This window comes from Mycteria americana, chromosome 3 (genome assembly GCF_035582795.1).
Source record: "Mycteria americana isolate JAX WOST 10 ecotype Jacksonville Zoo and Gardens chromosome 3, USCA_MyAme_1.0, whole genome shotgun sequence".
Lineage (NCBI taxonomy): Eukaryota > Metazoa > Chordata > Aves > Ciconiiformes > Ciconiidae > Mycteria > Mycteria americana.
In genome coordinates, this window is record NC_134367.1 from 89,372,534 (window position 1) to 89,396,016 (window position 23,483).

Genomic DNA, 23,483 nt, shown 5'->3' on the forward strand with positions numbered 1-23,483 from the left:
AACAAATCACAAAAGATGTTGTGATCCAAGTGAAATCAAACAGCAAATACATTTCTCTGTCTTCTTTATACGTGACAGGATGCATTTAGAGAAAGACTTTTGGCATAAAATTTTGAGCCATTGTAAATGACTTATTTTTTCATTTTTAGAGGTATTTTCAAAAATTTACTTTTGCTAAGAAACAAAAATACATGTCTAATACTTGTTCAGTTTAGCAGTATGCCCAGCTGTCTGAGAAGTGCTCTGAGAACTGAAGATTAATTGACTTCCACTGAAATTTGTACAGGTAATAAGCAAAAAGCTGCAGATTAAAGGCTTTACATCTCTTATAAATTCTGCTTGTTGGTGCCTGAGCCACACATCTATACAGTTCACTTCTTCCTGGCAATGTCTTACTACTTTGTGTGGTGTATTTAATTTTATGTTGTTTTTTATTTCACTTTACTGGAAATAGAAAAACAAGAACAAGAAGTTTCTTTAAAAAATAACAGTAATTGCCAACAGTAATAGTGTTTTCCAGTTTCATAATTTTTTGTAATAATTCATTCTGCAGCATGATTAAAGAAGGTTAAATATTAAGGTCAGCTCCCAAAGGAGGTGGGGTCGGAGCTAGCAGAATGCTGAGCATTCCTGCAAGAGGCTGGGTGCATAGGACTTCCCCTGCAAATGGTAGGGTATGAGGACATTTAGTGTTGTGTAGAATTGCTTTCTGAATCTTCAGTAGATAGAGATAGAAGGTCTTATAACAAAACATTGAAAGTGACTTGGGTGAAATTTTTGTCAGATGTTTTTCCCAGCAAGAAATGTGGATTTCATTCAAATTAAATTACTTCATCAGCTTCTGCTGGTTTAGCTTATGTCCTTCCGGAAAGTGAACAAGAATCAAGAATTTTTTTAATGTGTTTTGGTTACATCCTTGCAAAAAGAAGCAGTTATTAACTTTTTCAGTTTGAAATTGTAGTTTGACACTTGCTTCAGTTATATTTAAATTAATATTCTAAAAATGAAAACTTTAATTTTGGATTGAATAAATTGCTGAGACAGATGCTAAGTGGTTTTGTTGAAACTTTTCTGAGAAAAGATATTTTGAAAGTAAAAATAAAGCATAATATTTTATTGCTTTCAGAATTGTAGTAACATTTCTTTCATAGCATCATTGGATCAGAGAGGCTGGAAGGGACCTCAGGATGTTTCTAATACAACCCCCTGCTCAAAGCAGGCTCAGCTCTGAGGTCAGACAGGTTGCCCAGGACTTTATCCGTTTGGGTCTTAAACCTCCCCAAGGACAAAGACTGCAGGACCTTGCTTGGCTGTCCTCAGGGTGAAAAAACTTTTCCTTGTCCAAACTTCTCTTGTTTCAACATATGCCCATTAGCTCTTGTTCTCCTTCCATGCCCTGGTTTGAAGAGTCTGACCCCGTCATCTTCATACCCTGCTCGTAGGTACTGGGGGGATGCTGTTAGGCACCTCCAAAACCACCGTAACTATGTGTGAATCTGCTGAGGAGATCTAGATTAAATTACTGTTTGCCACCATTCATGAATTTCTTTGTGCTTCGGCATGTCTTCATGAAGGTGGGATCATCAAATGTCTGTCTTTTGTTTTGTCTGTTTTGCTTATAAGCTGTTGGGGCTGGACTGATTTTAGCATGTGTGCAGTCTGTTAAGAGGAAGACCTCAGTCTTGGACCTTAGCATATTAGACATAGTAATGGTGATAGTCTCCAGTAGTTGAAAACAACTTGTCTCAAAGAATTATCACTATCTCATGGTAGTGACTTAAATAAGTACAAGACAAGACTAACAGGAACTCTTAGAGGAAGTATTTTTCACTATGACAGGAGATTGCTTGTCAGAGCTGGGCTGAAGTGCATTGAATTTCAGTGCATCTGCAATGTCAGAATAGTTTACCGTTTGTATACTGGTGTTATTTTAAATGTGCTGGCCTCCAAAATATTGATGAGGCAAAAAACCCTGTAAATCTTACCTGCCTTTTGGCCTTTTTATGTATCTATTTAATTGTTCTGCCAACCGGAAAGTTAAACAATGACAAAATGGACTGTGAATTTGTGTGCTGGCTGCTTTTCCTCCTGGTGTTATGAGAGGTTTTTGCTGAATGCAACAGAGATGAAGCAAAATAGCTTTCCACACAGTGTGTGGTCAGGCTTTAGCATCCAAGGTAATAGAATAACTGTAATCGTATAAGCTCCATAAAACTTACAGTTAAAGAAATTGCTTTATGTGATTTTAAGGGATGTTATTAAATGGCCAGTGGTTTGTGGGCCTCTCATCAAGAAGCTGCTGTTAGTCACATTTTTGAGTTGTCATAACTGTCATTACTTCTTGCTCATGAGGAGGGTCAGCTACGGGCTGGCTAACCAGGAGTCCTGTCCCACGGTTTGAAGTTTTCTGGGTTGTCTCAGACATGGGGAAAATCTGTTTGTCAGCCACCCCTGGTGGTACTTTCAGGAGAAGATGGTGTAACTGTACATCTACGCCCCTAATATTTTCCATCTAACACTTGAAGACTGACAGATCTGCGTGTGTTTCTTGTTTTACACAATAACAGTACAAATATAAAACAGTGCACATCTCCTTTCTTATTAACTAATGGCAATGCTGGCATCTTATGATCTAAATGTTTAGTATGTACCGGCAATACTTTCGTATGTACCGTCAGTCCTCTGCCTATGCAGTTTTCCCATGGGACTTGAAGATGCATTGCCAAGTAACCATGGCAGTAATTGGTAAGTACTTACATTTGAATTCATTTGAGTTATAGTAAATGTAGCTGATTTTCTTCCCATATTAAACTAGTGCTAAACATCTGATTTTATTTTATCCAAGTATAACGGTTCAGCTTGCTTCATGCATTAAGTATGCAGTGACACATATCCAACTCATCCTCAGAGATTTCCAAGAATGGGATAATGCTGTGAGCACTGTCATCTGTCTGACTACCATTTTTTATAAAAGCATTTTTCAGAGAGAAAAATAAGCTAGATTAATAATAAAACCAACCTCTACCCACTATTTAAAAAAAATGACTAGTGATTTGTCTTCTGCGTTTGAGTGCTGAACATTTTCTTAGAGTTGTGTCCTTCTGCTGGTCACCAAAATCACTCTTTTCTCTAAAAATGCAGGTTGATTATGTGTGTCTGCAGTCAATAACACAGCAGGAAAGGTGAATCTGGTCATTTTTATAGTGTGTGTGGTGACCTGGATCAGTAATGCCTGAAATTTAGGAATAGTACTAAGAGGAGAAGAGAATGAAGAGAAAAAGAAATGGAAAGAAAGAGCAGAAGTGATCTTTCTCTAGCTAAATGTATTGAGCTATTGAGTCAACATGTAGTTTTCTTGATGGGTACTACTGAAGGACAAGGGTATGATTTCTTGTAGAAATTCCAAATGTGATAGTTTGATTTGTTATTTTTTTGGCCAACATTACCTCTATGCATGAAAGCTAATTAATGATCCTGTTACCAAAGACAGAAGGACATCTGTCACTGAATCAGGGTTTTTCAGGAACTTTTAGGTTAGGGAAAAAGACCTTTACTGGAACACAGTGATACCTGGTGAAGAGAATCTTGTGGATCAACCAGTAATCACATGAGAAGTGGTTTGTTTCATATCTTGTCATATCCTTCTCTAAAACTGGGAGTTTCACCCAAATAACAGCTGGGTAGAATATGAGTCCTCTGTCCTGCAATATGTACTTGTGTAGGACTTTGAGCTTCTCATTAAGCTATTGGTCTTCAAGCATATTCATCATCTTCATTTTGGTACAACCTAGGAGCAGCTCTGTTGCCAGTGAATTTACACAAATTTGAACTTGCTATAAAGAGCAGGTCTGAGCTGTTAATTTCACTAAGATTGCCTGTGTGCAACAAGCCTCAGATTTTATAAGACCTGTCCTGAATAAAGTTGGAAGCCCTATTTTGACTCTGTTAGAATTAAATAAGTTAAAAATAATGAGTTTCTGGACAGTTACAATATAGTTCCAGGGGAGAGCACAGTCACTAAGTCACTGTGGCCAAAACATCTGAATTAACCACCCAAGAAGTGAAAGATTGCAGCCTGGGACAGCTTTATTGTTGCTATGAAATTGAATGCATGCATAAAAATAAAGAGAACAATAAGGGGCAAGTGTTTACTGGGCATTAGAGAGATGTTTATTATACCTTCTACAGCATAAGCAGAAAGCTCAAATTATCTCCAGATTTTAAAGGCATTGTAAAATAATTAAACACAAATACTAAGAATCTTACTGGAACTACAAATCCAGGAAATGTTCCTCTGAGGATTCTTATTTCATTCTTTACATGTCTTACTAGGCTGCAACACCACGGCCCTGGGTTTGGCCACACAGAGAATTAAAGTGGAGTAAAGCTGCCCTGATTCTCGTTCATAGCTTGTAAGTCCTGTTGGAAGGCAGGGAATGTGGGCTGGGAAGGGACATGGCAAGCCAACGGCAAGATTTGTCACTCTGTCTTTTTGCTTTCAGTCTGGATGAGAAAAACTGTTCCATGTAGAGCTATGAGAAAAAGCCCTTGGAGGTTGTTCTCACGCTGCCATGGAGAATGCTTCTCAGGTGGTACCCCCGTTTTGCAGCAGATGGTGGATAGGCAACCTGGCCCCTTGCAGGAGAGCACAGCTGTTAGCTTGTTGGTTAAACATCCTGTAAAGCATCACTGTTCTCTTTGCTTTAGAAGATACAAAGAAAGGCATGGCACAAAGGAAGCCATGGCTCCTGGCCAGATCATTGGCCTCCAAATAGAAAGATGAGATTTTGCATGAAACCACATTTAGTACCACGTGCCTCAGATTTTAAGGTCAGGGAAGTGCTTGCCATAGTAATTCAGGCATATTAGCCATGTCAAATAAGTATGATTTAGAGCAGCCTTTGGCACGAGCCAGTTCAGGAGGTTAAAGCAGTAGCAGCCAAGCCAAAATAAATGTGAGGAAAGAAGCAAGGGAGGGAAAGGAAGTATGCAGACAGGGCAGTGGCAGGTATGGGGCCTCCCCTTTTGGTGGTAGTACTCAGGTCAACTTGGCTGTAATGTCACCTTAGTGAGCCTGCATCACCTATACAGGTGATTGGGAGAAACAGAATCACTTTTGGTGATGATTCAGAGAAGCTAGGTTAGATCGCTATAATTAAAAAAATTGAACATCCCATTTAGTGCCTTGTGTCCAGTTTGTGTAGGCAGCATATAACTGACATAATTCAGTAACTAGAGAGATCCTGGAGAAGATGCAGCTGTTGAGTGAGCTTGTGTAACCAAAAATCAAGACTGGCTTTTCTCATAGAAAAAAAGCCTGCATGGTTGTAATTTTGCTGTATCCCATTCGTTTTTACCTTACAGCTACATGAGGACCTATATGATATGATGACTCATTTTATATACACCTGTTTACTCAAAATGGAAAATACACCGCGAGCCCATATTTGCAAATATTTGAGTTGGAAATAATCAAAACTAATGGCAGGCTTCCAGTATATTTTTGTTTGACATTCCCTTAGTTAACTAAAATACTATGCAGACCACGTTTTAAGTAGTGACAGTCAGGAATTTCTACTTTTTCTACAGGAAGAATTATGGCTGGGGTTTCCAAAAAAAAAAAAAAATCATCGGTAGGGCTTTTGTTTTGAAGGTGATGCTGGGTAATGGTGTCTTTCACTTTTAGGTGTCCAGCCTGAGACCATAGGATATGAGTGTTTCACGCTGGGTAACGGACACCGTTGGTCACAAATGTAGATGTATTTTATAACTAGTGATATATCTGCACAAATACGTTTGTTCAGGAGACTGATTTCCAAACTAAACTTCCATCTGTTTTCCAACTCAGCACTAAGATACACCAGGCAAGGCAGTTTCGGATAAATAAAGATACTGTTTTAATTACTAGGGAAGATCATTAATCTCCTTTGGGCTTGTCAAACCAGCACATCCTCTGGTAAGCCATCCCTTGCACATGTAAAGTTCATACCTTACTCCTTGAACGGTGCACCCAGCGGAGAGTATTTGTCTTATAAAATGAAATTTATGCCTCCAAATAAAGAAAAATAGATTTTTAGTTTTAATGAAAATTGCAAATATTTACATTAAAGTTAGCCAGCACATGACTGTTTAGCCTCCACAGCTTGAGAGCCATTTTCTCTGTGGAACATATGATATGAAAGTGAGCATATTTACAGTTTTTATTTTGACACAGAAACCGATATGCCAGCTCACTGGGCCCTATGATCTGGAATTCTGTTTCCAAGGGTGATAAGTACTGGATGTATCATAGTGTAATATGAAACTGCACTAATGAATAATTATACAGAGATATGCACCTAAGGAAATTTCTTCAGATGTCAGTGGTGAAGGGGTGTGTCAGGTACTGAAGCATGAGAGTCAGTGTTACTTATCAATGATGATCTTTGCTGACTCAAGTGTGAATAATATTTTAATTATGCACTTAAATGTCTGATCTCTTTCTGAATCTAATGAACCTGCTGGCCTTACTGACCTCTACTTTGACAGTGAGTCCTAAAGTTTTAATTTTGCCTTGGATGATGTGTTGGTGAAAAAATAATTTCTTTTATCAGTATAAATAGGTGTCCCTTGAATTTTATTAGCAGTGCCTGTTTTCTTACTTGAGAGGAAGCAAATACGCCATGAGCTGGCATAGCCAGGCTTACTGAAGTTCATGATCTTATATGAATTTATGCCAAATGAGGTCCCAGTCCACTCTGTTCGAGCTGGAGGCACACGAGTGTTATGTATTGCAAGGAGGCTTTATTTATTGTTCTTTTCTTTAGGTGCTGTATCACATCGTTTTGTTTTGTTGGTGTTTTTTTTTTTCTCCCTGACTTGCTTAGTAACAAGTGGACATATGGATTTGTCATCAGGTTTTGAAGTTGCTTTTTGTGAGCAGCCAAAGTTAATTTAGAAACCATGAATTTTCAAACTGTTCCTTCCACAGTGTTTCCTATGTATGTTGTTCTGTAACCATTACCCAGTGACTTCTCTAAGCAAGGTATTTACAGAGCTTTCCGTAATGCCTTTTATTCTGTCTAAAGAGTTTCATCAACTTCATTCTTGTATTGCTTATAAGTAGTATGAATAACTTTCTTAGCAGAGATCTTTGCATCACCCCTAGCAGTGCCTTTGTTCTGTGTTAAAAATGGATTATTTAATCCATTTCTGTTCATTCATCTCCCTAGACAAGTTTCCAAAGAGCATACTTTGCCCCCTCACGTCTCAGAATTACCTCTAAGCTGGCTTACTTCCATTTCTTCAATGAATCCCACAGAGGATCTTCAGCTTTCGGGAAGTTCTTGTCAGTCATGAATTGGCTTCCAGTGTAGGGCAGTTAGCTCTACAATGAATGTGTTTGAAAATCCCAGCCTGCCCATGGAGTTTTAAGGGGAAAAATATATTACCATTTCTGCATAGGCGGGAGGTGAAAAATGTTCTGACTGCCCAAAGATATACCTTATTAAACTTGTATTTTAAAAAACAAAAAGCAGGGAATGTCCTTTCAAGAAACAACCTCAGTCTTTGCCATGGATCAGGTGGAGATTCAAAGCAGTTCCCCTTTCCTGCCAGCAATCCATCAGTTTTATTTGGATTGAACTTTAGTCAGCTTTCTAATGCCCTTCCTGCAATCTCAGATCTTGATCTTGTGATTATTTCCTCTGCCACAAATCTCGTAAGCTTTCAAAAAGTCTCCAGCTGCTTGTTTACATGGAGACTCTCAGGAAAAAATAATCAAAATTAACTGAAGACGTGAATCCAAAGTGTATTAGCTAAACTGGATTAAATCTGCATTACTTGGGAAGGTAATTCAGTAAACTGACATTAAAGACAGTTCTGTTGTGAATGAATGTGTCCACACAGTGGTCTAATACAGTTTAAATTACGCACGTCAAAAATTTAATTTGGATGAAGTTCCTCCTGTGTCCCTGTGGACACAATCCCTACCGCAGCCATGCCGCACACAGCAGGGAAGTGGTTTGCATTGCACTGGAGCCCACTGCGCACCCTGCATAGTTCATAGCTCATATCACTTGGCTCAAGTGGGAGTAACTTGGAGTATGATCGCCTTGTTGTCAATACATAAAGTCTTGCTGCCTTCATCACCATTACCATTACTGCAGTAGTATGCATAGTCGCAAGTGGAAATCAGAGTCCTATTATACTAGATATTAAAGGAAAACAAATTAGCTGGCTCCTGTACAAAGAGCAGAGTCTAAACAGCTGCTGGCTGGGCTGGGCAGGGCAGGCCGTGAGCTGCAGCGGCATCAGGACTCCCAAGGTCCAGCCTGGTGCTTTGCCCGAGAAGTCTGGTGGTCCACAGAGTCTGCATGGGAGAGCCAGGCCTCTGACTTGCCTTGAAAAGTAAAACGTGAGAATTTCTAACCTCCTATGCTAGATCACAGGGCCAAATCAGCTTCAGCTGGCATGACCCACTGTGTTCAGCCACTGAAGCTGAATGCTTTTACTCATGCAAATGTGCTCACAAGAAGGCCACACTGTATATGTTTGTGTCATATTGCAGTGTGCATCTGGTTAAAATATCCTTTTCTTCCCAGTTAAATGCTCTGGGAATTACCTGAAGGCTTATTGCCTTTTTGATCCCCTTCAAAATTCAGTCAAGTCTGATAGGGCTTGTAAATGATTTTCTAGCCTGCCAGGCATTGATTTTCTCTCCTTGGGGAAAAACAGAAAACCCCATGAAGTTGTGAGATATACTTCATTGCTTTTTCACATATTTTGCCAGTTGCAGGCCAAAAATATAAAGCAAAATGCAGGTTCTTCCATCTAAATGCAATCTCAAAGGTTATAACTGTCAAACTAGAATATAGTTCCAAGGTTTTGAAAAGGCCGTGTACCTCCAACAATGTTTTTTCTTTAAGAAAATGCCAGCTATGGGCTTGGTTGGGTCAAGAAGTGGTTTGTATTACACTATCAGCTTTGTACAAGGAACAGCAAATGCTGGAGAAGCATGTAGTGGCAAGAGGGATAATGGCTCTGCCAGTCAACTTAGAAAATGGTTTTTAGGAAATGTGTTTTCACCTGAGGTGAGTCAATGAGATCAGATGTATGACCACAGTGGGTGGAGCCACTGCCTATATTTAAGACTGGACTACTGAGCTTGACTATGGGAGTAAATTTTTCAGTGTGTTTGGCCAACAGTTGTATTTTCAATTGTTGCACATAGTACAAAATTTTGCTTAAAATAATTTTCTAGCGAAGCTAAGACACACAGAAGATCTTGATTCAGCGTGGGCATCTTCATAAAAGCATTAGTGATGGACAGTGTGGAAGCTGAAATAATTGAATCCTCTCGAGCCATTGAAATGTTGCTAGGAAAAGGAAAAATTAATGCTTTTTGCTTTGGATTTGACCAATGCATTTTGATTATGTTTTCTATGAAAAAGAAAGCAGACTCTTGAAAGACAGGGCCAGGTTATGAACTGCAGTCTGTAGGCCAGAGGGAAGGACAAGGACAAGGAGGTGGTACAGAAACTTCTGAGTCATAATTCTGTGTCAGGTCAATTAAAATCTCACCGTGTTTTTCTTTTATTAAAAACTAATCTATCTGGAACTGCTTTGCACTTGCCATAGGCTAAAAGGATACATACTGGCAGTGCACACAGTGCACACACAACCCGCTGTTGTATGGCAACTTCATGCCCAGCAGTAATTTCTTCATGTGTCTGAGACACCTGATACAAACACAAGGTACCTGCATACTGAAATGAGTATATATATATATATCTAGTCAGTCTTTTTTCCCTGACTCCTTGGGATAAAATAATGTAATTACTTCTGTAAGTTCACTGTTGGGTAATATATACTGATACCAGTGTAATAGAGCTAAAGCTGCTTAAAACTTAGAAGGATTTAGAATTATTGGTCTTGACTGTCACACTTCAGCAAGGTAAGGAGAGCTACTGTCAGCACAAACTACTATTATACCTATCTTAAGTCACAATTTGTCTGCCAAAGCAAACAACATGAAAGTAACCTCATGAATTGTTATATCCATCTCCCCTTTGAGATGGTACTCCAGTTGACCCGCTCTGTTTAAAGTGCTCATTTTACAAAAGGGAAACTGTGGGACAGCGTGATTAATATTAACACTATCACTGGGCAGTGCAGAATGCACAAGTGTTGGAACAAAACAGCTGCAACAAAGGCTGAATGTTGAATTGTCTCTCAAAATAAAACATTTTGCAAAACAAAAGTACTCAGTGTTTCTGTTCCAGAAAAGCTTAGGTTTTTGATCAAAGTCTATACAAACTTCAGCATTCTTATCTAAGAATACTATTATATCTAAGAATAGTATTAAAACCGGTCTTCATTGTTTTCCCTGCTTAGTGGTTAATGCAGCTGTAGTTGGTATGATTGTCTCCCATCTCATTGCAAAGAGCAGTATTTTCAATGGCCACTGTTTGTTCAGTTTTTAGACTGGCTTCTGTTTTAAGAGGTGATAAAAATTTAAAACAGCTAATGCAAGGCTTCTTACACCTCAGCAAATTCACCTGAGCATTTAATACTAATTAACTTAACAGTGGCTGCTTACATCCAAACATTGCACAAGTATTCATTTTCTAATCAGAGGCTTATGAATGACAAACAATTCTGTGTGAACCATTTGGTGAGTGAACTTAATTTTAGAACAGAAAGTGCTGTATAGCTCATTGATTTAATTGGACATTTTGGAGCTTTCTTGCAGGCTGAATTGTTTCAACAGATGAGATAGTGCCAGAGGCCTGATTGTGACCCTACTTAATGAAGGCTATGTAAATTTGGAGCAACTTTGTGAAGTCAGTGGCATTAAACTAGTAATAATAAGTGAAGAACCAGAATTATAAAACAGTTGGGATCAATGAGATCAAAACCGAGATCCTACATAAATAGTAACCCAATAAATACCTTTATTTATTCCTGACTGCTTCTGTTGATGAGTTTGATGTTGTTTTAGCTTACTCTTTTCATTTTTCCCACAGAGCCGCTCAGAAATTGAACCTGTCTTCCAAAAAGAAGAAGCACAGGCCTTCTGCATCATCTGTTCCTGAATCTCCTCTCTTCTCTACCAGCTTCAGCAGTATCCTTCAGACTTCCCCACCGCCTGCACCACCATGTTTGTTGAGGGCAGTCAGCAAAGTGAAAGACACCCCCGGTTTGGGCAAGGTAGGCCTTGCAAGTATCACTAAAACACCTGTTTTCTTTGGGAGAAGATTTTATCCTCACGCAAAACATTAAAGGAAGACCATGTCCTTTCTTGGTTGGCTTTACTGCAGTCGGTCCCTGAACACGCGTACAAAGGCCTAACAGTGTAAGTTACTTAATGCAAGTGAACTACTAATAAAGTTGAAGTTGACTAGAACACAGCCAGACCTAATTGTGCAGCAGTAATACATTTCAAGGCCCAGCTACACTAAATGCACCTGCATTGGGACCACGGTGGTACTAGGCGGTGATAATGCCCATTCTGCTAGGCTTTCTGGAGCAGTTTGTCTCTAGCTGTGTTTAAACTGTGTAGTACTTGCTTGCTGTGGCATATTCTGGGTTCCTGATCCCCTTGCTGTCCAGACTGCAATGATGAATTGCTCCTTTTTCGTTCTGTCATGTTACTTCCTCCCATTCTCTATAATCTCACCCTCTTAAAATTCTGTTTAGGTGCATACTTATAATGGAAAATGGTTGAGGTGATGGAGAAGGTGGCTATATAGTTTGCTGTTGCTTTGTTGTTTGTCTGAGTGGCCCTTCCTTTTTCCCTGTCACAAATGGAGAGCCTGGGATTACATCTGGGAATACACGTGTGCAGTTGCTGAGGACAGCAGTTTGCTTTAATCGAGGTAGTTTTTTATGCAAGCATCTGTGTGTGTGGCTTTGCCATATTCATTGAATACTAAGCAGTGACAATGAATTCGGTGAAAATCTTTGTGTTTAGAAGAGAAATTGTAATGTATGATCTAGGAGTGCTGAGCACAGGATGGGCTGCAGAATTTTCATTGCTGATTTTAGATACTCACTTTCTTATGTTGTGCAGTTCCAGTTCTTTTTTTTCAAAGAACAATGGTATTATTTTCATGGACGGTTTAATCCCTGTTTGAAAAGGGATTCCCCCCACATAGGGCTCCCTTCCTTTCCTCTGACCTGGTAGGTGGGAAGAAATGTACAAATCTGTCATGACCTTATAAAAGTTAGTAGTGATGCATACTCTGACTTTAGTGGGAGGAGGAGTAAGCTCGAACCTGTTCATGGTTGTAAGAAGCTGCTATGGAAAATATTTACAGTAGAAGCCATCCTCTCAGGATTCTTACTTTTTTGTGCTTGGGAGAGTGTATATCAGAATAAAAATAAAAATTGAATTGAGGAATAATGAAGCGTGTATTCATGAAAACAAGGGACTAATTTCCCTTGTTGAACTGTGTGGGCACTTTTCCTGACTATTGGTTTTCCCCCTTCCCAAGAAAAGGGTCTACGCACACACAGACACTCTCTGTCAAAACACTACAAGCTTGATCTGAACCTTTCTTGCTCCTCTAATCATTGGTTTCCAGTGGACAGGGTTTGGGAAACACTTTTGCAATATGCCCAAACAGACTTATGATTTGCTTCTTCATCAAAACTATGTACCAGAACAGGCTCCAGGCTTTCCAGCTGTGTACGTAAGACTGAAATTTTGCAGTCCAGCCAATGAAGGAGGATATTTCTTTTCAGTTTAGACTTACCATCCCGCAACTATCAGAGTATTTAAGAAATAGCTAAGAGGTTTTAAAAAATGTTTTAACACATACTTCTCCAAAGTAGTAAACCAAATTAGGTTGATTCATATAGTCAAAATAGAGAAAATTATTTTTTTCCCCATATTTCCATTAGCAAAAATATGTCTGTCCTGCAGTTTCTGGACTTCGGTTTCATTTTTCACGTCTTTGGTTTCTTCTAGGAGTTACCCTATAATTATGGCCTAAAGCTTATATACTTTCATCAAAGTTTCCCATAAGTTTACATCTGTAGCACAATTTTCATTTTAACATGTCAGAAATAGGTGCGAGGCATAATAAGTAAATAACTGCAGGATAACAATGTAATTTATGTGTCAGACTGGGAAAACTTCAGATGAGGTAATGGAATTTCCAGCTTGTTTGCTTTTAATTTTTATTGTTGTTATTTATATATGTTCTGTTCAGTTTGGTTGGCATATGTTTTGATAGGAGCATGCTAAAAACTGTGTTACTTTTCTCAGCATTTTCTCTCATATAGTGTTTTCTGCAAAGGTATACATTTATAAAATGTGGACCCATGTGGAGGAAGGGGGTTCAGGGAAGCTAAACATTATTTTCAGTCACTTAGGGTCTTTTCTGGTTTACGTTTCACTAGCATTTTGCCAGCAATCCCAGTGTGATAAAACTGTTTCACTTTGGGTTTGAGTGGGCTGGGCAATTTCTAACATGATAGTTTGTTCCTGGAAAGTCTGGTTTACCAGAACTGGAAGGCTGGCCATTGCCAAGGACTCTGGATTTCTGAGACCCCTGGGGACAGCTGTGCACAGACTGCCCCGGGAAGGGCTTCTGGGGAGGCAGGCTCTTTGCTATAGGGCTGGGAGCCCCCCGCACAGATGCTGGATGTTGCTGGCTTGGTGTTAGCTTGAGAGCTGTCAGTTTGCCAGCGTAGGTGGGTATCCGAGATGCTGTGGGATAGGAAGTCAGGTACTTCAAAGCTTAGACTTTGAGGTTAAATTTCGTTTCACAGTTTTCCAAAATGAACTTGCCACCAAACAGTTGCCATTTTGCATTTTCACTTCTACTAGAAATTTCAAAGATTCTACTTCTCTTTGCAAAACTGATGACAATGATTGATTTAAAATTGTAGAGTTTCTCAGCTATCATATAATTTTTGTGAGTTAAACTAGGATGATTTGCCTATCAGCAACATATTTAAATTTAATTAGCAGCTTAGTTAGTATGGATATGGGTACAACCAGAGAGTCTAAACTGACAAAGAGAAGAGAATTAGAAAGTACATATTCAGGTTGCATGCTTCACACCTTTTCTTACAAAAGGCCTTGCAAATCAAACTGTACCAGCCTGGAATTTGGAAGAAGTATTGTTTGAAAGCCAAAGTTCAGCTTCATAGAAGAACGAAGATGATATTAATAGTGAAATGTTGGGACTGCAAAATCACCATTTTACTTCAATGTTAGATACACCATTGACCCTAGCAGAAATACATCAGTGTCAAAGTGAAATAAAGTAGTAGAGGATCAGATTCTTTGCTGCACTCATTTCCAAAAAGCTCTCCCTGAAGTAAGATAAAAGGTTTGTGACCATGTTGCAAATATATTAACAGTGCCTGTATGGGTCATAACATACACACGTGCTTTGGGTTTGCATTTGCTGGCAGAGGGAGCTGACCCCGGGTGATAGTGTGGTATCCCCACAGTTGTTTCCTGAGAGCAGAGTTTTCTTTTGGGCTGAGCGACAGTCCTGCTCCATAAACTGACACAGCCTGAGCATCACTTTTCCTTCTCTCTCTGCTGTCTTTGAGTCATCATATTCTGAGAGTGGCAGATTGCTTTCACTGGGTTTACGTACAGAGAGAGTGCTACTGTCCTGGATGACTGTGTGTGCAGTTTCCCCAAGTCCCATTATTTTCTGGAACATACTCCTTAAGTCTATTTTGTTGTTTCTGACAACGAGCCAAGAAACAGAGCAAAAAGGCTTTCCATGCAGAAATAATGAATTATTCCATGACTGCACTCATATTAACTAGTGTAAGGGCATTCTAGTAAGGTTTGTTTAGGTTTGCTCCCCAATCTGCTTCCCTCCTCCTTCCCTCCCCGCCCCCTTCATTTTCTGTCAAACAAAACTAAAACTAAACCAAGACTTTTGATGAAAATCCAAAATGTTCTTTCTGTGAAATATGTTATTTTGCTGAATCCCACATTACCCATGAAAAACAGCTTGTATGAAAAATTTTATGCCAGCCTTAATAAATAGGTTGTTTTCAGGTGGGACAGGGTTTAGGATGACTGGATGTGGTCTCTGTGCTTTCATTCATTTATTATTTTTCTGTGTGTAGTCTTATAAAACTCTTACTGAGAGGTATTTGTTATGTTTGGGCAGAGATTAGTTTACTTTTACTTATTTTTTAGTGTGAATTCTTGTTTGTTGGTACTTGTTAATCTGAAAATAAAATAGCAATGTTTGTGGATTAAAATGATCCTTATGCAAAAGGTTTCTACCAGGGAGAAAGAAGTCATCACTGAACCTTCGTCAGGAAGTCATTTCAACCTATTAGGAAAATGGACTGTAATTTGTGATACTGTGTTTACTTTTTATTTTTCTGTAGCACTAGGACTCCTGCTTGCAGAGCCCAGCCCCATTTTGATAAATAATGTATAAATTCAGATCAAAAAACCCTGTTTCTGTCCCAGAGCACTTACAGTCTCAGTGTAGGGAGGAAGACCAAACAGACAGAGAGATGGGAAGCAAGAAGAAACAATGAGGTATGATCGGTCATCTTGATAGCAGTGTCCTCAAGCCATCAGCAGTCTAATATTAGATACCCCTTGTCAAGCTTTGGTAGGTGTTGTAGAAGAGGCGATTATTAAAATGTTTGAAGGGGGAGTAATAGGTTACACTGCAGATGCTTCTGAGGAGCCCTTTCCAAGTGTGTAAGGCAGGGTAGGAAGCAGCACAGAGAGGGGTTTTTGAGAGTCTAGTAAGCGAGTGGGAGATGTGGGAGCCAGTCTCCTGGCAGGGGCTGGGCGTGGAGCCTGGCTGGGAAGGGCTGTGAATGGGAGCCAAGCCATGGCCAAATGCCAGGAATGCCCACAATATGCTGGTAGGAGATTGATGGTGTGATAGACACTCCTGAGTCATACACCTTTCTCCTAAGGATCTGTGTCATATACTAAAGAAGGCTCAGTTAAAAATAATATTTCAGTGCCTGGCTGTAAGAATTTATCTTCCATTAAAGCACAATATTTGATTGAAATATGCCTAAAATCTACTATTCACTTTACATTAGTCTGCAGCTTACCTTTTCCTCACGTTGATTTGCATAAAACTCTATCTGGAAGCATCAGAAAGGTTTTGTCTGACCTGAAAGTGCCTCCACCAAAACAGCGGAGGATTTGCAGAGGCACTCAGCTGTGTCATTCCTTTGACTTTTTGTGACTGTCACTGGGAGCTGGTACCCAATTCCCCGAGCCCCACTGAAGGTTTCCACCCTAAAGGCTAGCTGGTGAGTATCTCGTTCGGTGAAGGAAAACACATTTGTTTGGGGAGAAGTGTGATACTCCTTGCCTCTTTGGAGACAGGAGGTCCACAAGGCAGAATACCACTGATGATTAACAGGCAGAGCCTTATGTCTTTGGCCTAAAAAAGGCAGTGGTAGTATCATTGTTAAAAATCAAAAGATGGTCTTACATCATACCATCCCACTTTGTATATTGATCATATAATGACCACATGATACTTGATACATGATACTTGTTATCACAATGATAACATGCTACTATACTTTTGATCCAAGTGGCTAGTCAAGATGCAGTGCTTTGCAGATTTTTTCCAGATAGGGAAAGAGGTTATGAAGGGAATGGATCAGGTATTGTTAGTGCAATTCAGTTCCTTTACAAGGAAATACAAAATCTTGAATGCTGACAGAGAGAAGCAACCAAAGGCAATTTTCGTTCTTACTCCACCAGGTCCTTTCCGCTAGGAGTTCAATGTCTCATTCCTTCCTTGGTTTAAGGGCATTTCTTTGTCCTACAGTACCAATGTTTGTTCAAGCTTTTCTTCTCCCTGTTATTCTTTCTGTCCCTGCTGCTTCAGCTTGTGCTGTTTCTTGTTTACATGTACTCCTGCCAAAAGTAACATTGAAGAAAGCCCTACTGCCCAAGCAATTCAGGTTTCTGAGTAGATTCAGAACTGTCTTCTGGGGGGGACAGAAGTGTACGCCAATGCTTTGGGTTTGCAAACTGCTAGTATTTCAGCTATCCACTGCCTTCAAATAGTTTATTGGACTTTTCACTAAGTAGGGCAACAGTAATTGCACTGTCCTTGACATGCTTTAATCCAAGCTATAACAGCGCAATATGTGTGTTAATAATGAGTAAATATTCTATTGGCTATAGCCTGTAAGAATGATGATTTGAATAGTCTTTGTCAAAAGATGTTTTCAATAGCTGTGTCAACTGTATCAGTGCAGTGGAAAGTAAAGAGACATTCTTAGACTTATGTGATTTGCAAAGCTGATTTGAAGGGAACAAAATCGACGTGCATTTTGATTAAGTCCAAAAGATATAGGAAACCTCCTTTTCTACTATCAGAGTTTGCATTTGGACTAGCTGATTGGTGGATGTGAGGATTTTTATGGCAATATTATGGTATACATTAAGCAGATGTTTATGAAAACCTGTGTTAAGGTCAGCAAAAAACAAGCTCAACTTGCAAAATAAGTTCTGTATTTCACTTCACTGCCATCCATCTTGAAGGTTTTTCAGAGAGGATGAAAGAGGTTCTCTTTCCTTTGTAAAGCAGAGGTTCTCTCTCCTTCATCACTCAGGTATATGGGGGAAAAAGTTAATGGTTAGATGACAAATGCGATTTTAAACCCTTTATCACAGAAAACAATTTCTGAGGTGAAAGCTGGTTTTGCCCAAAGTCACCATGGTAACTGAAATGGGGGGGAAAAAAAGGACAATCCGTTGAGGCATTTAAAGGAGACATATGTGTTCATCTTTGTTGTCAACGTGGTTGTTGTACAAATTAAAAAGTTGGTTCCACTTGGAATGAAATCCACATGGCCTTTTGCCCTCCAGACAGAGTTGCTCAGAACTGGGATTTTCCTCACGAAATGTACTGTTTGGACCTGATGGAGGCTTTCATGCTCTTTGGCTAGATTCCTGCTAGGCAGGCTTTTCTGCGAGGAGTTTTAATACCTCAAGCTGCTTTAAGAAAAAGGTGAAATTAATAGAAGTTGGAAGAATTGCTATAAACAATAATCTCTTACCTCCCTCGATTGTATTTTCTATGCACACTTAGTTTGTCTTTCTCTAAAGTAAAGCTTATCCTGGATGTGGAAGTACCAACCCAGACATACCAGGAGTCTGTCAGATTGCATTTTGGTTGGCTGTGAGGTTTAAAGAAAGATGTATTTTAAAGAAATTTCTATGCAGTCATGTTTCCACAATTCAGAGAATGGCCATAATTGCTGTTCCTTCTCTTTGTGAAGTGCAGAAGCTGCTACTTCATGGGAGCTAGGAGCACGTATCAACCAAGCCTGTTAAGGGAAAACCTGGCCCATTGCCTGAACTTTACACCATGCAAGAGAGAATTCCTACACAGAGAAGCAGGGCTGCTTTTCTGCCATATAATCTAGCCAGCCCCTTTAGGAGGGGAAGATTAGGTCTCGCCCCTACCTAGTAATGAGCCAGTTTAAGGGCAACGGGTCCATTTTGGCCCACTTGCAAGCTGTTAAAAGCTTAGGAAGTGCTTCCACAGTTCTGGCCTGACAAGCTGCTGTTCCTGATAATGGGATTCCGAAGGTCAGTTGGCAAGGAGCAGATCCCAGAGAGAGGAGCTTGTGGCAAGTGGATGCTAGCATAATGGTTTCCTGGAGCATTGCAGATGCAGGCAGGTAAAAGGAGGTGGACAGCAAGGAATAGGTTTACATCTGAAATGGGAAAATTGAAGGCAGAATACTGTTGCTGTCCTTACGTCTGACTCCACAAAATGGAGAAGTTCTGCTGTATGGCATTAGGAGTGCTCCAGCCCTCTGGGCACTGTGTGGTCAAGGGTGATACTAATGTATATTTCTCTTCTGTTAATTCCTTTGCCTTTGCTGATTTTCCATAAAATAAAGCCATCTTTCAAACTAGTAGACATCTCCCTTTTCACTGGGGGGGGAGGGGGAGTGAAAACAGCGACACAGAAAGAGAGGTTTTCCTAGAGAGTAACTTACAGTCCTTAAATGAAACTCTTGGCTTTGGAAAGAAAGCATCTCTTTCTATATGTCATAGAGGAAGACTTGTACCCTAATCTGAGCCTCAACTGTTGGTGATAGCAAATAAGAGATAAGAGGCTGTTGCTCAGTAAATTACTTTTTTGCCTCAAAGAATACAAAAAATGGTGTTCCTCCTCTTAGTGACATCTTCCTATGTGTATTCAGAAATTGTACTGATGAGTGAGCTTGTGAGCACGAGAGGTGGATGGAGGAGATTTCCAGGTGGAATTGAACTGGACAGACAAAATATGAAAAAGGCTGTACCTCACTTTGGTAATGTTTCTTATTTCTGTGTTAGAAGAATCAATCCTTTCTGTGATTCTTTTATAGTACATTTCACCCAGGGAAAGAGCTGTAAAGCTTAGTTTTGTATTGTTTACTTTGGTCTGTTTTGATGAATTTTCCTGTAAATATAGAGGATCAAAAGAAAATTAGCTTGCTCAAATTACTTCAGGCTGGTGCTACTAGGTTTTGTACGTTCCTAAGTGACTTTATTTATACAGCGCCCTCTGCATAGTCATAGATGCATGATTTTATGTCCAGCAATCTATAACTTTTAGGTTAGTTGACTGTTTTCTTGATTGAAGTCACTTAGTGGCGCAAATGACCATAATTTGTAGACATCTAGTTGGCTGAGAGCCTTATACACAAGGCCCGTATTGGGTCAATTATTTGACTGTTTCAGTGTTGTCAACCTAATGAAGCTACAGAAATCTTTAACAGTGGTCACCTAGTAAGTATGCTTTAAACATATTCTCATGTTGTTGAAATAGTATGACAGTACAGTGGCCACATTTTAAAATCTCTTAAACATTGAAGGTTATGCAATTTGAATGAAAATTACTGGATTTTTCTAGAATATAAAAACTCATTGTTTTTAACACTTTGATTTCCTCAAAGTTTTTTCTGAGCTATTGTATTTTTATTGCCTTTGCTTTTCAGTTTAGGTTGTACTGCTGGTTGATATTTTGGGGCATTATGATAGTTCTAGTTAATCACTTCCACTTCATTTCTAAGACTTTCAGTAGTACTTTTTGAAATGTCCCCCTCTTCCCTGCCCTCTCACCCCATTAAATCCATTTTTAAATCCATGAAGAAGAGGTTAATATAAATCAGGAAAGTCAAGATGAAAGAAACTGAAAATTACAAGGGGATATTGTCTGTTTCTCAGACAATACTGAGGAAGGAATTTAAATGCTGAATAGTTTGCTAAACCTGGGATCATGGTAAGTTTTCTGAGATCTTATGCAAATTGTAGGCACTGTACTTTAAGCACTCAGCTGTAGGCCTTATTACAATTTTTTTCTTCTTTAAAACTTCCTAAAGCTCTTCTCCTCCCAGCCTTTTCCTTTTGTGTTTGACTCCTCTCAGCGTGTGTCTGAGAGCAGTGCTCAGCGGTGCAGGCGGGATGGTGACGCTGCAGGAGGCTGCACTAGAGCACTGCTGTAACATCATGGGCTAATGATTCGGCTGAGCCTTTTGATTCAGCTGCAAGGTTATTCTGCTTTCCATTATCCTAAAGGTCTGGGCTTTACCTCATTTCTCTGGTACAACATTGACTTAAATAGATAACCAGCTCAGCGGAGGAAGAGCCTAGTGGGAACTGTATTTTAATACTGAGAATACCATTAGATATATCTCTCCTCATTCACAATCTCCCCCTTTCTTGCCTTTTCCTTTAGGAATCAAACCCATTTCTGGGAATATCTCTCTGGAGACATTTATCCATTTTTTTGTGCTGCTTTTATGAGAAGCCTGTCTCTCCATGCTCCAAGTCATTATCTCCCTATCTTTTTCCTCACACTTTAGTGTCACCATTATTGCACTCCCTTAGGCTGTGATTCATGTTGCTAGCTTAAGTGAACTGATCACTGTCCTTCTGATCTAGGGTGGCCATATGAATTCCTCCCATGGAGGAATGGAGAGAAGTGCTACCTATATTAGGATGGGCTGACTTGCCTACTAGATGTTCCTTTCTTTTTCAGTGGATTACAGAGGCAACCTCGACAGCTACCTTAGAATGAGATATCTTGTGTTTTGGCTGGCTCAAGTAAGGTGAAATGAATCTATCCCTTAGTAGGAACACAGTCTTTTCTTGTGTTCTGCTCTGAACCTTTAACTTTAATAGAAAACCAGCTACTGGGAGATATAGTAACAAAATGCTTGCAGAAAGTTCTAGAGACTTGCATCTCTCCTCCAGATGGAAGTCTGCATCCTCTGCTTTCCAATCTAAGAAGCATCGGAGGCTCACTATACGGCACCCAGGTCTGGTCGAGCAGACCTGCATGCAACCGAGCAGGTTGCATAAAGCAACCAGACCTTCAAGGAAGGGGACCAAGCAGGCTTTTGCACATTTGGCCTTATGCAAACCAAAGGAAAGTTGAACTGATCTTTATTGTTTTAAGGACCGGAGATGTTCAGCTGTACTTCTGCCAGGATGGATCTGTGAAGCTGGTCACAATATGCACACCAATTAGATTAGAGCCTCTGGCCCTTAGATGCCCAGTTTCTCATTGCTCTGTAATGTGACCTGTGAATTGCTTCCAGTGAGGACTCCTTCCCAGAAGGGCAGGCAGTGTGGCTTAGGGTTTGGAAACATTTCATTAGTGGATCTGGATTCCTGATACCCAAATGCCATTTCATTTTCCAAATGTAAATAGACTTTTTCTTCTATATTGTTGCTAAAGTGATTAGCAGTTAGAAGATCTTTCATTGGATAGTGAGATATGAAATGCCAGGTATGAAAAGCAATCCTTTAATGTTCCCATTGTTCTTTATGAAAGAATCTTTCTATACAGTAAAGGTAAAAACAAAGTTTGAAATTATTGACCTGTTTGATCTTAAAAAATCAGGAGGTAGGTTAATATATTTTTAAGGCCTGTGGCCCTCAAAACCTCTCCTGTAGCACTCAGAAGTAAGAAACAGTGGTTGCACCTGTGGTGGGTGGATGGGTAGGTATATGTGTAATTCACACACACACATGCAATGTGTATATTTGTATCTAGAAACATATGTAGGTGCACATATGTATGTGTATAAATTTATTCATCTCCCCCTCCCCACCAGTACAGTGGAAATACATAGGAAAAAGCTACATATGGAGTTTCTGAGCAAGTTATCTGAAAAAACTGGGAGGCTAACTAGCTATAGACTTGCTTTTATTTGTAAACTAGCAGATTTTTTTTAAGACAGAACTCAACATGCCCTTAAGACATTCCCAGTAACATCTCATGGATTTTAATCAAGAATAATATCTTCCTCCTTGCTTAGCTCAGTCCTCCTATACATTGCATGATCTTTTTTCTCCTATGAGGTGATTGAAAGTGCTCATACAAATAGCAGCATTTTACATTAAATTCTCTAGGTATCTGTGAGGCTCTATCACATTTCTGTAGATCCCAGTTGCTCTCATCCATATTAATTGCTGCTGGATTTTTCCACAGATCTGCTCAATTTACAATGTTTGTACTGAAGGGGAGACGCTTAGTTAGAAAAAGATGTGTCAAAATGTGGTGTGTATTAAAATGCAAGGAGGAAAGCTGTACAATAACCTTTACGGCATCACATACTCCATTACAGAAACAAAGATGTGGGAAAACTTAAAAACTGTTGATCCTTTCTTCCCTGCCCCCTTTTCCCACAGAAAATATGACATATGTATTTCAAACTGTATAGTGTGAGCATAATTATCTTTGCTTTAATGCCTTGCTCCCTTCTTTCCACCATTCGGTATTGCTGGAGGTTTATCCAAATACAAATCTTGATTTGCCATAGAAATCTGTTCTTGACTAGCTTGGCCGCAGCACCTGAGCCCGGATTCTGGAAGCAGTGTGGCTAGAAAAGCTGCCCTCCCTTCCCCACCCACCCCCAAGAAAATACCTTAAACATTGCATTTTTGTCAGCTATGAGGAGCAGTGCTAAGGTACGTGCTGGCATGAGATCTGACAGAGGCACCGGGGATGCGTATCGCCTGGCCACACAGAAGGAGAAGGCATGAACCCTGATTGATAACAGTGTGTGCACATGTGGTAAACACAAGGAGGCCCAGGCTGCTTTTGGGAAATGGAATAGCAACGCAGAGGAGGAAACTGGATTCCCCCAGGGCCTCGCACTCCGTGAGCAGTGGGAATCATGAATCTCCTTAGATGGGAGGGAGTTATTCATCATAAAGACTATTATGCCGTGCGAGGCATTGCTGAAACAGAACACCACCAAGCTATTTCCTATCTTATCAGGGTGTATTAATAATGCAGCAGTAATAATAGAAGTACAAATTAAAAATAACTGGATGGGCAGATAAGCAGAGTTCTTGAGATTAAGGGGATCGGGAATTGCTTCAAACAGTTAATTGCAGAGCAGCACATAGGGGGAAATTTGCCTTTGCTCTTTTGCCTTTATTATTTTCTTATTCTTCATCTTATCTCTGTGAGCGTTATTTCTAGGGCTTTTACATAGACACTAATAGG

General features: G+C 39.7%; 1 protein-coding gene across 3 annotated transcripts in view; it reads left to right on the forward strand.

The window, feature by feature from the left end:
* The window catches only part of KIF26B (kinesin family member 26B), a 312,433-nt gene that overhangs the window by 187,126 nt on the left and 101,824 nt on the right, over positions 1–23,483 (forward strand). For all 3 annotated transcript variants that reach the window (XR_012774798.1, XR_012774797.1, XM_075496030.1), the window contains exon 5: positions 11,007–11,190. Coding sequence is in view for 1 of the 3 variants with exons in the window: in XM_075496030.1 (XP_075352145.1) it covers positions 11,007–11,190 (184 nt within the window). In the remaining 2 variants the exon portion in view is untranslated. The remainder of the gene's footprint in view (positions 1–11,006; positions 11,191–23,483) is intronic.